Genomic DNA, 13378 nt, shown 5'->3' with positions numbered 1-13378 from the left:
TACAATTTAGCTGTGCATCTTTGAAAAGATTACCTACACAAGCTTATGAAATTTCTCAATGGCATATTCCATGTGCAAATGTCAAAGACAGATCAGGATGCTGACAATCAGCAGCGCTTTTACGTAAAATGAACGTTGCCTCACAAAACACGCACACACTGCTGCTCAACTCCACTTAAACTGGGATTACATCTTTGTTTCATTAGACAATGTTTGCTTTTTCTGATTAATTTCCATTTGGTATCTTGTGCATTTATACTAAGCTCTCATTGTAATCATGGTTATAATCACTGGCTGTGGGGGCATACTGAAATCCTTACCTTCTTCTTGTGCCTGTAAGGAAGCTCAGAATCCATATTCAGGCACCCAAATATGCATGGCCCCAAATCCCTCTGAAATCAACAGTTGTTCTGTACCAATTAAAAGCAAGCCAATGCACAAAAATCATAAAGATCATTTTATTTTACTGTGTATTAAGTGTGTTTAGCAGCTACTACAGATGTTCCATGGAGTTCGATAAAGACACAAATTCCTTTGCAATTCAGTGTCTTTACTTACTTGTTATCAGCACATGGAAAAAAAATGAAAGATAAATAGACAGTTCATGTGTCAATGAACTTGGAAGACAGTGTATAGCAATAGGAAACCACAGTTCCCTCAAACAGTCTCATCTTCTGGGTGTAAAGCAGATTCCCAATTTGGTAGATAATAGCAATACTCTTAAAGAGTAGTTGAAACAGTCAAGAGAAGGGAATTCCCAAAAACAAGAGAATCAAAGACTGACAGAAGTTCTCATATCATAGTGTAGAGGTAGTACAACTAATTTCTTTCATTTGCAATCTTAAATGATTTTTATCATTTGTTTATAAGCCTCTACTATAATACAATACCACTTTTACAGCATAGAATTATCTAAGAAATTTTAACAGACAGGTGACAGCAAATCATTAAGTGAAATTAAAAGGATAATTACAAGATTTAATCAAGCAGACAGGATGTACTTTTCAGTTGGAAACAGACAATGAATCCTCCTCTGTGTGTGTGTCTGTCAGATGAGTTCATGGAAGCGTTAACACCTTTGAGTGACAGGTCATGCCAAAGTCATTTTTAAAAAGATATTTAGACCCCATGAAGTTTTCCTTGTGATCTATGAAACTTATTCTGAAACCCTACTGACTCCTTTTATGATCTCCAATGTATACCATCGCTTTCTCTCATTCCTTCACTCCCTTGTCCCTCCAACTTGATAAAACTACTGTGCAACAAAGCAATACTATTTTTATGTCCACCTTTACCTTGTGCCTCTCTGCAAGATGAAGCAGGGTCAGGAAGGTAACAACTTCATGCAAATATGTCAGCATATGAGAACATGCCTGGTGCAGATGCTGTCTCCTACCACTTTTGCCATGTTTGGAATAAAGTAACTGTGAGGACCATGCTTTGTGTCAGCCTGTGGTATGTGTGTACAATACATAGCTGCAGAGCAAGCTTATGGATGGGGCACCACTTGGGATTCAGGGATATTTTATATCTCATTCAGGACAGTCTTACTCTTGTGGGTATTTACAACAAGTTCTCTGGGAATTGCTAAGCCAAGCTGGACACTGCCTGGGTGGCTACTTTCTCTTGTCCTTTTCCCAAGTTTGAAGTGGATGTCATTGGTGCATGTAAGACAAAACAGACTCCATTCTTATTAGAGATGCTAATTAAAAATGTGCTTCTTGGTTCTATTGTTGAATCATATATGTTTTTAAAATGTTTTATTGCCACTTTACAATTAATAATTAATTTAGCTATGGACCAGAAACAGGTAGAATACACTTCAGAAGCAATATCTGTTTCTGCAAGCGATACATGTTCTGTTCCTGAATAAATACCCAGTGTCTATTTACAAGACAAGACTTGAGAGGCCTCCCTTCAATATTCTGACCTTATCAAATAAAGCAAAAAACAATCCCACCCGTAAAGGACATGTTCCAATAACTCTGACAGTTCAGAAAATATCTTCAGTTCATGGAAGGTTCACAATGAATTAAAGTTTTTCCTAGATGCCTCAATCTCTCTGATGAGTAAAGTAATGAAGGAAAACCAAGGATCATTCCCTGTTTTCATTTTAAATCAAGAGAAATATTCATTTTAAACTTCAAAAGAACTTGAAATTCTTTAAGTACTTTGTCATTTGCTATGGAAGAGAAACATGCCTGAACTGAGCTCTGAAAAGTTTACTGTCTAAACAAAAGACATACGTAAGCAAAGTAGTATTATAGTGGTGATTGTGAAAAACAACAGCAGGTCTGCTTAAAGCCACATAATGGATTTCTGCCATTTACTATGTCAGCAGGCATTACATCTAAGCACCATGATACCTATTACTGAAATACTTCATAAAATCACAGAATCATAGAATGGTAGGGGTTGGAAGGGATCTTTAGAGGTCATCTAGTCCAACTCCCCTGCCAAAGCAGGGCCACCTAGATCAGGTCACACAGGAGGGCATACAGGTGGGTTTTGAAGACCTCCAAGGAAGGAGGCTCCACAACCTCCTCAGGCAGCCTGTGCCAGGGCTCTGTCACCCTTACAGTAAAATAGTTTCTCCTTCTGTTTAAAATGAACTTTTTGTGTTTCAGCTTATTCCCATTACCCCTTGGCTTGTCACTGGACAAAACAGAAAATAGATGCCTCAACCTCCTGACACCCACCATTTAGATATTTGTAAATATTAATGCAATCCCCACTCAGTCTCCTCTTCTCTAGACTAAACAGCCCCAGTTCCCGCAGCCTTTCCTCAGAAGGAAGACGCTCCAGTTCCCTTGGTGGCCCTGCACCAGGCCCTCTCCAGAAGTTCCCTGGGCTGGAGAGTGCAAAACTGGGCTTTTCCCCTACCTTTTCTCCTCTGCCCTTCCTTTTCCATCTCGTCATACTCCCACCAAAAAAAAAAAAAAAGCCTCTGCTTTCAGTATCTACGAAATACAATAGTACTTAGGGTTATTTTAAAAACGATGCAAGATTAAAACCAAAAATTATCGTTGGTATTACTATATAAGCAGGTAAGAGCAACAGATTAGAGTCTGCAGCACTCGAGTGCTTGCTAGCACCCAAAGCCAAGTACAGACTTGAACCTAACTAGGAGGCCTTTTCTTGATCTTTTCCACTGGTGTTCAACGAGGATATTCACTTTCTATCAGTCTGTCTGCTTCAGATGACCAGATCCTGAGAGAATGCTGCAAAGTGCACCTACAGAAGTAACTTAAAGCCACAGAAAGTTTGTGACAATGCTGGTAGCTGAACGTGGTTATCTTCAAGTCTCAGTCCAGTATTTCAACATGACAAACTACTCTATAGTAGACGTCTTACACACCCATAGCCCTACAGTTTTTCTGGACAGTTCATCTCCTACTAAATAACTACAGAGAAATTCTTGATTGTGCCACAGCTCACAAACATACCTTTTTTTCCTGAAATGGTGTGTTTTTCAAGTGTTTAAAGGCTTTTTCCAAGTGTTTTTTTCCAAGCCTTATATGCAATTGTCTCATACAGTTGAAAATGTAAGTATATGCAAAGGACAACAAACAAGAACAGTATACATGGGCCCAACTTCTCATATCACTTTTTAGGGAAAAGACATGGATACGATGTCAGAATTTTATCTTGACAGTAGACCTATCAAACACCAAGATGTTTTAAAAAAGCTTTACATTATGTTCATGAGACATCTTGAAGGCTCCTATGATAAACCCATTTGGTTTTTTTTATCAGAAGCACAGATGTTATTCAGTGCCCTAGAGAACCATCACTCTCACGAGAAAGTTGAAAGCGCAAAGAAGTCTGCATTAGTATAGTCTACTCTTTCAGCAGAATACTATGGGCCTGCTTCAGCTTAGTATTAAGACAACCAAATGATTTCAGACTCAGATGTTGACATACATAAGTATGGCCTAAAGTGTAGGAAAAGTGACAAGAATGCTGCCAGGATTTGAAAGAAGGTATTATTTAACTGCTTCTACATTCTTGACTCTTCAATCACTGTATCCATTTCCTAGCACAAACAGCTATGCTCATGCTTGTATGTGTGGAAAGTCTGGAGCTCAGGTTGAACAACTGAAAAAAAAAAAAGGCATGGATTTCAGGCTGTAAAGGCCAGAGCCTGTTAATTTCTTTGAAGAATTCCATCCATTGGTTTGCAGCCCAGAAGATATCTATTGTTTGCAGCACAGGGGTGCAGGGGTTCTTCTTCATTCTGGGGCCAGTCTTGTTCAACATCTTCATCAATGACCTGGATGAGGGGACAGAGTGTACCCTCAGCAAGTTCGCTCATGACACCAAACTGGGAGGACTGGCTGATTCCCCAGAAGGATGTGCTGCCATTCAGCAGGAACTTGACTGGCTTGAGAGTTGGGCAGAGAGGAACCTCATGAGGTTCAACAAGGACAAGTGCAGAGTCCTACATCTGGGAAGAACTCCACACACCAGTACAGGCTGGGGGTTGAACTGCTGGAGAGCAGCTCTGCAGAGAGAGACCTGGGAGTCCTGATTGATAATAAACTAAGCATGAGCCAGCAATATGCCCTCGTGGCCAAGAAGGCCAATGGCATCCTGGGGTGCATCAAGAAGAGTGTGGCCAGCAGGTCAAGGGAGGTTCTTCTCCCCCTCTACTTTGCCCTGGTGAGGCCTCATCTGGAGTCCTGTGTCCAGTTCTGGGCTCCTCAGCTCAAGAGGGACAGGGAACTTCTGGAGAGAGTCCAGTACAGGGCCACCAAGATGATCAGGGGAATGGAACATCTTTCATATGAGCAAAGGCTGCAGGAAATGGGGCTGTTTAGTCTGGAGGAGACTGAGAGATCTTATTAACATTTATAAATATCTAAAGGGTGGGTGTCAGGAGGGTAGGACATCCCTTTTTTCTATAGCAGCTAGCAACAGGACAAGGGGTAATGGGATGAAGCTGGAACACAAAAAGTTCCACTTACCTTACATTTTACTTAACTTTATACTATTGTTAGTTACATATGTTACACTTGTTAGTCACATACATGTGATCACACAATGCTTAATTGAATGCTCTATTCTGTCTTCTAACAATGCTTAGTTTAATGCTCTATCCTGTCTTCTTGCTTTGACCTTGTCTGTTAGAGTCTGTAGTTTCGGTTTCCTCCTTTCTCAAGCTTGCTGTCACGTAGGTATTATTTTCTGTTCTTTTTCAGCTGCCGAGGGCGATTCAAAGATGAACTGCTAACTTTCCTCATCTTTGTCTGACTCCATAACGTTCATTATAGCCCAGGCCCCAACACAGGGGGACAATCAACTGGCAACTCCCTGCTCTGAAAAATATAATACTACTAAAAAGGAAGCAGCAATAAACATTGTTTGGTTTTGATTGTGGGGTTTTTTTTAATCTGTGGTGAATAAAGTGACTAAATTCAGAGATAACACCCACCTTAAAAGTTTCTTTAGTACCAGTCCATGAATGCAAATGAAACCTAGGGATTTCCATGAACCTCAACTGATGAGGTCTCAATTTACCAATGTCCTCTACTAGTTTTAAGTAAACTATTTTTTATGGACAGATTCCCCTAGTCACACACATTGATAGCAAATGACTTCCTGTTCCTCATTTTCAAGAGCGTTAACTTAATCATGACAAAGAGCAAGCTCCTTAGAAAGCTATTGCTAGTCCTTAAATGCCATTCTAAAAGTTCAGCATAATTAACAGACTGGAAATGTCAGCAAAAGATGAGATCAAAATAGTTATTTATTCCAAGATTTTGTAAGTAACCATAGCAGTTACCTCTTATCTCAATGTTTGCAGTTCTGCTTAGTAACTTGAAATGGTGTTATTTGCAAGTTTAGGACTTGATTACTCAAGTGGGAAGATTAGGACTTAGTTTCTTAGTTTTTCCTCAGATTAACAATTATATTCAGTTCTGACAATCCTGAAATGCTACTGGAATTACAATCCTGAGACACTTACATATCTCTGAGAAACAAAAAATTCCTTGCAATAACTGTAGACCACAGCATGGCTGTAAAAGGCATAATCTAAAAAGAACAATAAAATTTCAGTGAGCAATTGTGCTCACTATTGGCAACAGATTAGACCGTAGGTGGGAAAAATACATGCTATATGGCAATTTCAAAACATTTTATTGAAATTAGCATACAAAAGATCTTGAAGGCTATGTCACAATTGGTTATTACTAAATATTCATGAAAAAGTAGGGGTTCACTTCCAAAAACCTCCACCATAAAGTTACATACTTTTAAGAGCCTTTTGTTTTTCTAATCATTGCTTCCATCACATCCCACTGATCCTTGGTAACCTAATAAAAGAAAAGAGTGTTTTATTGAAACTCCATGTAATGAATGTCCATCAAAGTATTTTTTTCATGTAAAATAGCAGGTAAGGAATTGAATACCTTCTTCAAATCATTGAATTCTCCTGCCATAGAAACGTATTCTCCACCGTCCATTCTAATAACCTAGAAAAAGCATAAGCAGTGTATTTGATAATAGTGGGTTTTCTGTAGCATTCCCTTGTTAATAACTGTTAATTTTTATTGATTTAGACCAGAAAAACCCACGCTCAAAATTAAGTCAATAACTTTCAGGTTCTTTTTAAAGGTATTAACTGCAATGCATTACAATTAAAAGGTTAGTAATGCTTGTAAAGAATTTCAAAGTAGCAGGTTTTGCTTCATTTCTGAAACCACAGCTTTAAAACACATCAGCAAAACTCAGACCATCAACAGGCTAACTGTATAAACAGTATCAATCAAAACTCACTGCTCCATTAATCCAGCTTGCATAGTCACTGCACAGATAGGCAGCAAGGTTTGCAATTTCTTCTACAGTTCCCAGGCGACCACAGGGAATCCTCTCAATCATTTTCTTCTCAAATGAGCCTGTTGGATCAAGGCGGCTAAAAGCACCCTGAGAATTAAGAGAATCATTTTTTAAAACTAAATAACTACACCAGAAATAAAGGTTGAAGGAAATTTGTCTCTTCATAATCAATACAGAATTTGACATTAGTGAGCAAACTGTCTACACTCTCTTTGTCAGCAGGATGAAAAGCAAGCAGGAAGCAGAAAACAACTTATCCAAGTTGCACTGATAAGCATCTGCTGAGGGTCACAAGCCAGAATTTAACATGCTTGGGATAGTCACCCGCCATGTATGGATGAAAAATAAAAGGGGTTAAGAATCTTTTGTTTCCCAAAAACTATTGATAAATACTTGAGGAAATAATTGCTGCTTGGACAAACAAGAGGAACAAGGGGAGAAGAGGAGAAGGAAAATTACAGAAATTAGTATTTGAATAGTTTACATTGGTGTGAGAAATAGAGCTTTTTTGAACCTCCTGGCTCCTCCACAAGGAAGCAACTTCCTCAGGCAAAACTAGTTCTGTGTTTATTGCACTGATGTTAAGTTACTGAGGTTCTGATTTAAAGCACACTGTAATTGACATAATTATGGCTGTACTCATACCATCTAAGTCTATTGCCATGTTTTTAAATGGCAGTTTAAGCACTTATCAGTATTGCAGATGCTTTTTTCTCTTCCTATGATGACTTACAACAGTGTTTTTTAAAGACCTGGATGTAGCCCCTAAGGCAGAAAGCCTCAATTTTGCAATGTGCTTTTTGAAGTAAAGCTAGTCTGCCTTTTTATGCTTTCATGGAAATTTTAACTTTGAACCAGTATGACAAACGGAGTACATAGTATCTCAAACGGAATATACACTATTAGTTTAAATCAGAAGCACTAATGGAAGGTAGCAATATTGAAATTAAAAGCATTTAACTTGCCAAAAAGTGATCTTGCCATGTGACACAGTGGATGCCAAAAGTTTATATGGATTCAAAACAGAACAGGACAAACTATTAGAAGATAAAATCCATCAGGATGAGTACAATATGAAGAGATACCAACTGTATCAAACAGGGGCCACAGACTGCCAGAGGATGGAGACATAAAGAAGAAATGTCATTAAATGTTCTTCTTCTACACTGGCCTAAAAATCCACCAGATACAACGTCTGCAAGACTTTTGGTCTGATCCTGTAATGTTGTTTCAACATTCTTGTGATCCTGCTTATACTGCCACTTAACTTATAGTCAAACAGAGTAGAACTGACCTGTCCAGTGTAGCATCTAATATTGACACAAGTTAAAAAAAGGAGAAAACAAAAAGCAACACCTGCACCTCTACTCCCCCCCCAAAATGCAAATCCAGTGTGAAGCATTTTCCGTGTAGTAGTAATATTACTGTTAGCTGTTACTGCTCATAATTGTACTATTTTGAGTCCATGTGAAACAGATCCTCCTCTCTCCTCTTGCAGGACTGCTTTATTTTTTCTTCTCATTCCAGCTGGTCTGGATAACTTCCTTCAAACCCTCCAGTCTTGCTTTCACTCATATCAAAGCTTCACATTTCCTTGCTGACTTAGTTTTCCTCTTTCTAGTTCTGTGATTTTCAAAAAAACTAATGAGATCCTGTTCTCACATATCTAAAAGAGATTCTGTCATTTTGGAACTTATGAGTTGTTTTCCTTAAAAATTAGGAGTTAGATACTTTTACTCCACCAAGTGTAAGAACTCCCTTCACTTAACAAACAAACTAGGTATGTACAGTTGATAAGAATGCACATTAAGGATTTTGTTAGTTCCTTTGAAACACTTTTTTTTAAAGTTTCATTTATATTAGTGCAGTAGGAGCAGTGGTAGGTTTCAAAAGTTCAAGACATTCTATTTTATAAAAGAATTGAGAGGTAGTCTTTTCAGTATCCCAGCACAGTATTGAATACCAAGGAAATCATACTTGAATTTAACAGTATAGAAAACATTAGACTATCTTTAAGTCTGCACTATCAAGCACATTTAAGGCTGTGTTTTATTTCATGCTATGTACCTTTGTTTTTATTGGACCTGGTTGAATCACATTGAATCTCATGCCATATCTACCCCATTCAGCAGCAAGAGACCTAAAAATTCATTAACAAAATGCATCAATATTTTAAACCCAGTATTTGAATAATGCTATTCAGCAAAACAAAATATTTAAAACTGAATCAAATGAGTAAATACTAGAATTTTCCTGAAACAGGCATTTCTACTTAAGGGGTTTTTTGTTCTTAAGAAATATTTCTGAGAAGAAAAAAAAATTACAAACAGGTATATTGATTTAATAGATGTATCATAAATAAAGTAATATTAAGGAGTAATTCTTTCTCCCTCATTAATCAAACAGATCATTTTGGCACCTAAACTCCTTAACAAACAATTGTTAGGCCACCATCTTTCTTTGGTGATTTAAGACTATCCCACATGTATACATTTCTAACATTTCCAACACAGCTCTCACATTAGATGTTTTGAAATAACACAAAACAGAGGTTACATTCTAAAATGGGACCAGTGGAATAATTTTGCTTTACGGCAACATTCTGTCTGTTTATGCAATACTTCAGATAGATCATCATCTACTTCTGCAAATGAATTAGCTGGGTCTGAAAAGGACACACTTCAGGTACTGTTCTACAGGACAGAAATCAAGACCATCACTCATTCCCTTAATTTTTTTCTAGACAACAAATACTAGCTACCAAAAAGCTGTCACAACTACTAAATTACTCCTACCAAATTGCATCAGAGCATCTATTTGCTATGAAGGGCTGTCCTATGCTTGTAATGATAGAAATCCTTTTCATTGGTGAGCAACATGGATACATCACACAATGCTGTTCAGAATTAAGTACAATTGCAGACCTTAATTTAAAATCGTAATGGGAAACACATTTATTTATGGAACGACATTGGTGAGGCAACAGTATATGCCACCTGAATACAAACACATCTTTTCCTGAGACAAAAGAAAGTGGAAAGCACTACAGCCCTCAAAGAAATCCCCTAATAACTGTCTTTGAGAGCTGGTTTGCCTAGGACCTAGAATCTGATTTGTTAAACTCTGTAATTGAAACTTCAGAACTTGCTACTGTCAAAAGAAGCAGTTCCACTTGTCCTTATCTTGTCCTTGTGATAAAAATCATCATAACAATAGCTGCTAATACTTCCTTCTGTAAAAAGCTGTCAGCATATTATTTTCTCGCTAGGATACTGGAGGCTGGAAGATTCTCTTACAATACAATGGACCCGGAGGACTATACAAACAAGCTCCGTTTTAATAGACACTATTTTAATAGACACATATTTTGCTGAATTACTCACTTGCTCATTGCTTCTACACCAGCTTTGGCAGAGGCACTTGGCAACACAAATCCTGAACCACTCTCTGCATAAATTGTTGTAATAGACAGGAATGCTGCTCCTGGAAGTTTTAAAACATTTAAGAAAAAATCCCACACCAACCAAACAAGAAATGCATGAAGATCAAACTCTGAAATGAAGGTAAAAGTAATCTCAGTGACATAGAAGTCTGCAGCTCAAGTGTTAGGGGTACCATTTCATGCTGTGTTGTAAATGTATTTTTTTAAAATCTCGTCTTGGAAGCCTTTCTTCTAAGCCTTTTTATTTCAATTCCCTGTTTTCCATGAATGTTTTAAGTTATTCCATATAAGTGTAAATATTTATTGATTGAGCTCCAAAAGTGTAAATTATGAGACTTCTACTGATAATAAATTTACCCATGCAAAGCCTAAGATCTCAGTATCGTCTCAGAAACTACCCTAGCCTAGTAGGGGCTAAACAGGTAATTTGCCTTAATTTCATCAATTCCTCTCTGAAAAGAATCCCAAAACAAAACCCCCCAAAAACCCCCAGCATTAACAATTACTCAAGTTTAGGGCTGGAGTTAAAGTTTATGCAGGAAAAAAAAGGTTCAAGTAATTTTCAGAAGCTTTTTCTGCAGTAGAGCTTATGACAAAGTTAACCTGCACAATTTTTTCCCATTATTAGCAAAAGAATATGCCTTATAAAAAGATCACTTTATTTTATATGTACTATTTTATAACATTTAGCAAAAACTAATGGAAACTGCAATTGCTTATTTAGTATTTCTTTTATATAAGCCTGCAAATTCTAATTGTCTGATCAATGACTAGTATGAACTTACTGTGAGAAATGGAGGACACGGGTGACAATTCACTTATGCCACAGTAACTAAAATAACTGTTCTACTTTCTGCATTTTAAAAATAATTTAATTAGAATATCTACTAGAGGGTACTTCTAAAACAATGTTACTCACAGAATGTATATGACAATGCAGTAGAGACTCGGTTAAAAAAAATACAGCAATGTTACACAAGAGAAACTAAAGAGAATCACAAACAAACAAAAAAACAGACTACAGTGAAAGATTTTGCAAAGAAAAATCAACATAGGCAAAAAACACACAACAACTTTGAAGTTATCTAGAGCTGATTGTTAGCTATACATTTTGCAGAATTAAACTGTAGGACACCTTAAAAAGAGGTTAAATAAAGGGAAGCTGGGTGAACCTAAGAAGCAAAAATTACTGATAAATTCACAGCTCTGAAGTTTGAAGTGCACTTCCTTTTATATATGATTGTTTATTTCTAAAGCCTACATAAGGGACAATACTTAACCAATTAACTCCTCACATTTTGTAAAACTTTAGTGCACAAATAAATAATGCATTAGCAGATTACAAATCCCTTTTACATACTAGTACAAACTTAGGAGTCTAAAAGCAGATAATTGTTATTATTTACTAAATTACGTTTCATGTAGGCCATGCTGCAGACTTAAAGGATGTACCAGTATTCTATCTGTCAGATGTATAGCATCCTCACAGTGTTCTAAAATACTTGCTTGGGTAGCAGCTCCATTATTTCAGAAACTAATGTCTTATTCAAACATTAAAAACCAAGCACGTTCAAAGAAAAAGGTGGAGAATGAGAGGACAAACAGGTACACCTGATTTTCTTTCAAAAACATGTCTTAAAGAAAGCCTTAAATATAAAATGTCACTTACAAATGGAATCCCCTAGAAAGAAGGTGTGTAAGCAACAGCAAAAGGAATTCACAGATTTTGGAAGCATAAAAGCAAAAGGAAGAAAGACAACATGAAGGTGAACGGCTTCTGGATTTTGCAGAATTTGAGGGTGGAACCAAGGGAAATAGTTTTTCATTCAACAGCAGCAGAGATAAAGGTATTTTAAAGCCATATTTCACATTACTATAGGGAGACACCACATTTACCTGCAAGGCCACAAAGCAAACTATTACAACAGTTTGCAATAATGATTTAGTGGGGCTGCGTTTTTAATGTGGGAATGCCAGGAGCAGAATGATGGAAATTATTTTGTCATGTGCTACTAAAATGTATGTGAGAAACACTTTGTCAACTGATCAAAACTGCTAGAGGCTTACTGAAACAACATTAACTTTGTGTCGTTACCATTAAATAGTATAAATCCACTGAATATGTTTTGGAGAGGAGTTTTGAAGCAATTCAACTAATTCAGGAGTACAGAAAAATACAATGCAAATACAAAAGGATTATTTCAACACAGAAAACAAGATTCAGAAGTGAGGGCACAGGGAAAACCCTAATATACTTCATTGCTTTGAAATGCTACTTGAAACAATGCTACTCTGATAAAAAAGCTCAGTATTTTTCAAGTCATATCTAGAAGACAATATAAAATGAAAGCAGTTGTTTGTGTATATAATCTATGCTATAACATGGAAGGGTATACATTATCTTTCCCTTAAAGACAATAATCTGGTTGAGTAAATCTTTGGCTAAATTGTGTATCAAAGAACTATCACATTTTTCAGGTAAATCCAAAATACTGGATTAAAATCCTACATAGTCTAGAACTAAGAGTTACACCTAGGGGATAAAACTCAACCTGACACTGATTTTAATTTTTAATTTCTTTTTCAAATTGCCTCAAAGGTAATTTAATCTAGTGCTATTAGTCAAATGGCACAACTGTGAGTCTTATTTATTTAAGTGTAGGAGGAAAATTCAAAGCGATATCCTGACTTGTTGTTCATCAAACTAAATGTCATATGTTCAGTTGGTCAGTGAAACCAACAGAGATGTAGAAGACTCAAAACAAGCAGCAGCATCCATTTTAAGTAAACCCTTATTTAAAACAGAAAAAAAATAAAAGCCTTTTACAACCAGTACAAATCCTCTAATCACATTTTTATATCAAATCTTGTGGCCTCTGGGTCCAACTTTAAGGGTAGATTCTAAAATGAAGTAATTGCTATCTAGTTCTACTGTGTAGTATTTAAATACAGTTTCATTGAAAATGAAGTTTCTTTCTAGCAAAGATGTAGAATATTAAAAAGTGTTTCTTTTCAAACTCTCAAAGATAGCTATAATAATAGTAAGGCAAGGAAAGCAAGTGATAACACATCTCAATGCTTAGTTACCATTTATCT

The 13378-nt window shown here is 36.7% G+C and overlaps 1 protein-coding gene across 3 annotated transcripts in view; it reads right to left on the bottom strand.

Annotated features, from left to right (window-relative positions):
* DECR1 (2,4-dienoyl-CoA reductase 1) overlaps positions 1-13378 on the bottom strand; it is a 30181-nt gene that overhangs the window by 8229 nt on the left and 8574 nt on the right. For 2 of the 3 annotated variants that reach the window (XR_009818635.1, XR_009818634.1), the window contains exons 6-10: positions 10224-10323; positions 8908-8980; positions 6781-6927; positions 6414-6476; positions 6256-6317 (exon numbers count right to left, since the gene is read on the bottom strand). Coding sequence is in view for 1 of the 3 variants with exons in the window: in XM_061995287.1 (XP_061851271.1) it covers positions 6258-6317; positions 6414-6476; positions 6781-6927; positions 8908-8980; positions 10224-10323 (443 nt within the window). In the remaining 2 variants the exon portion in view is untranslated. Of the gene's footprint in view, positions 1-6124; positions 6318-6413; positions 6477-6780; positions 6928-8907; positions 8981-10223; positions 10324-13378 lie in introns of those variants that run through there. The other variant, XM_061995287.1, reaches the window with a different exon arrangement.

This window comes from Colius striatus, chromosome 4 (assembly GCF_028858725.1).
Source record: "Colius striatus isolate bColStr4 chromosome 4, bColStr4.1.hap1, whole genome shotgun sequence".
NCBI classification, from domain to species: domain Eukaryota; kingdom Metazoa; phylum Chordata; class Aves; order Coliiformes; family Coliidae; genus Colius; species Colius striatus.
The sequence above is the reverse complement of the archived record's forward strand: the minus strand, read 5'-3'. Positions and strand labels throughout refer to the sequence as shown.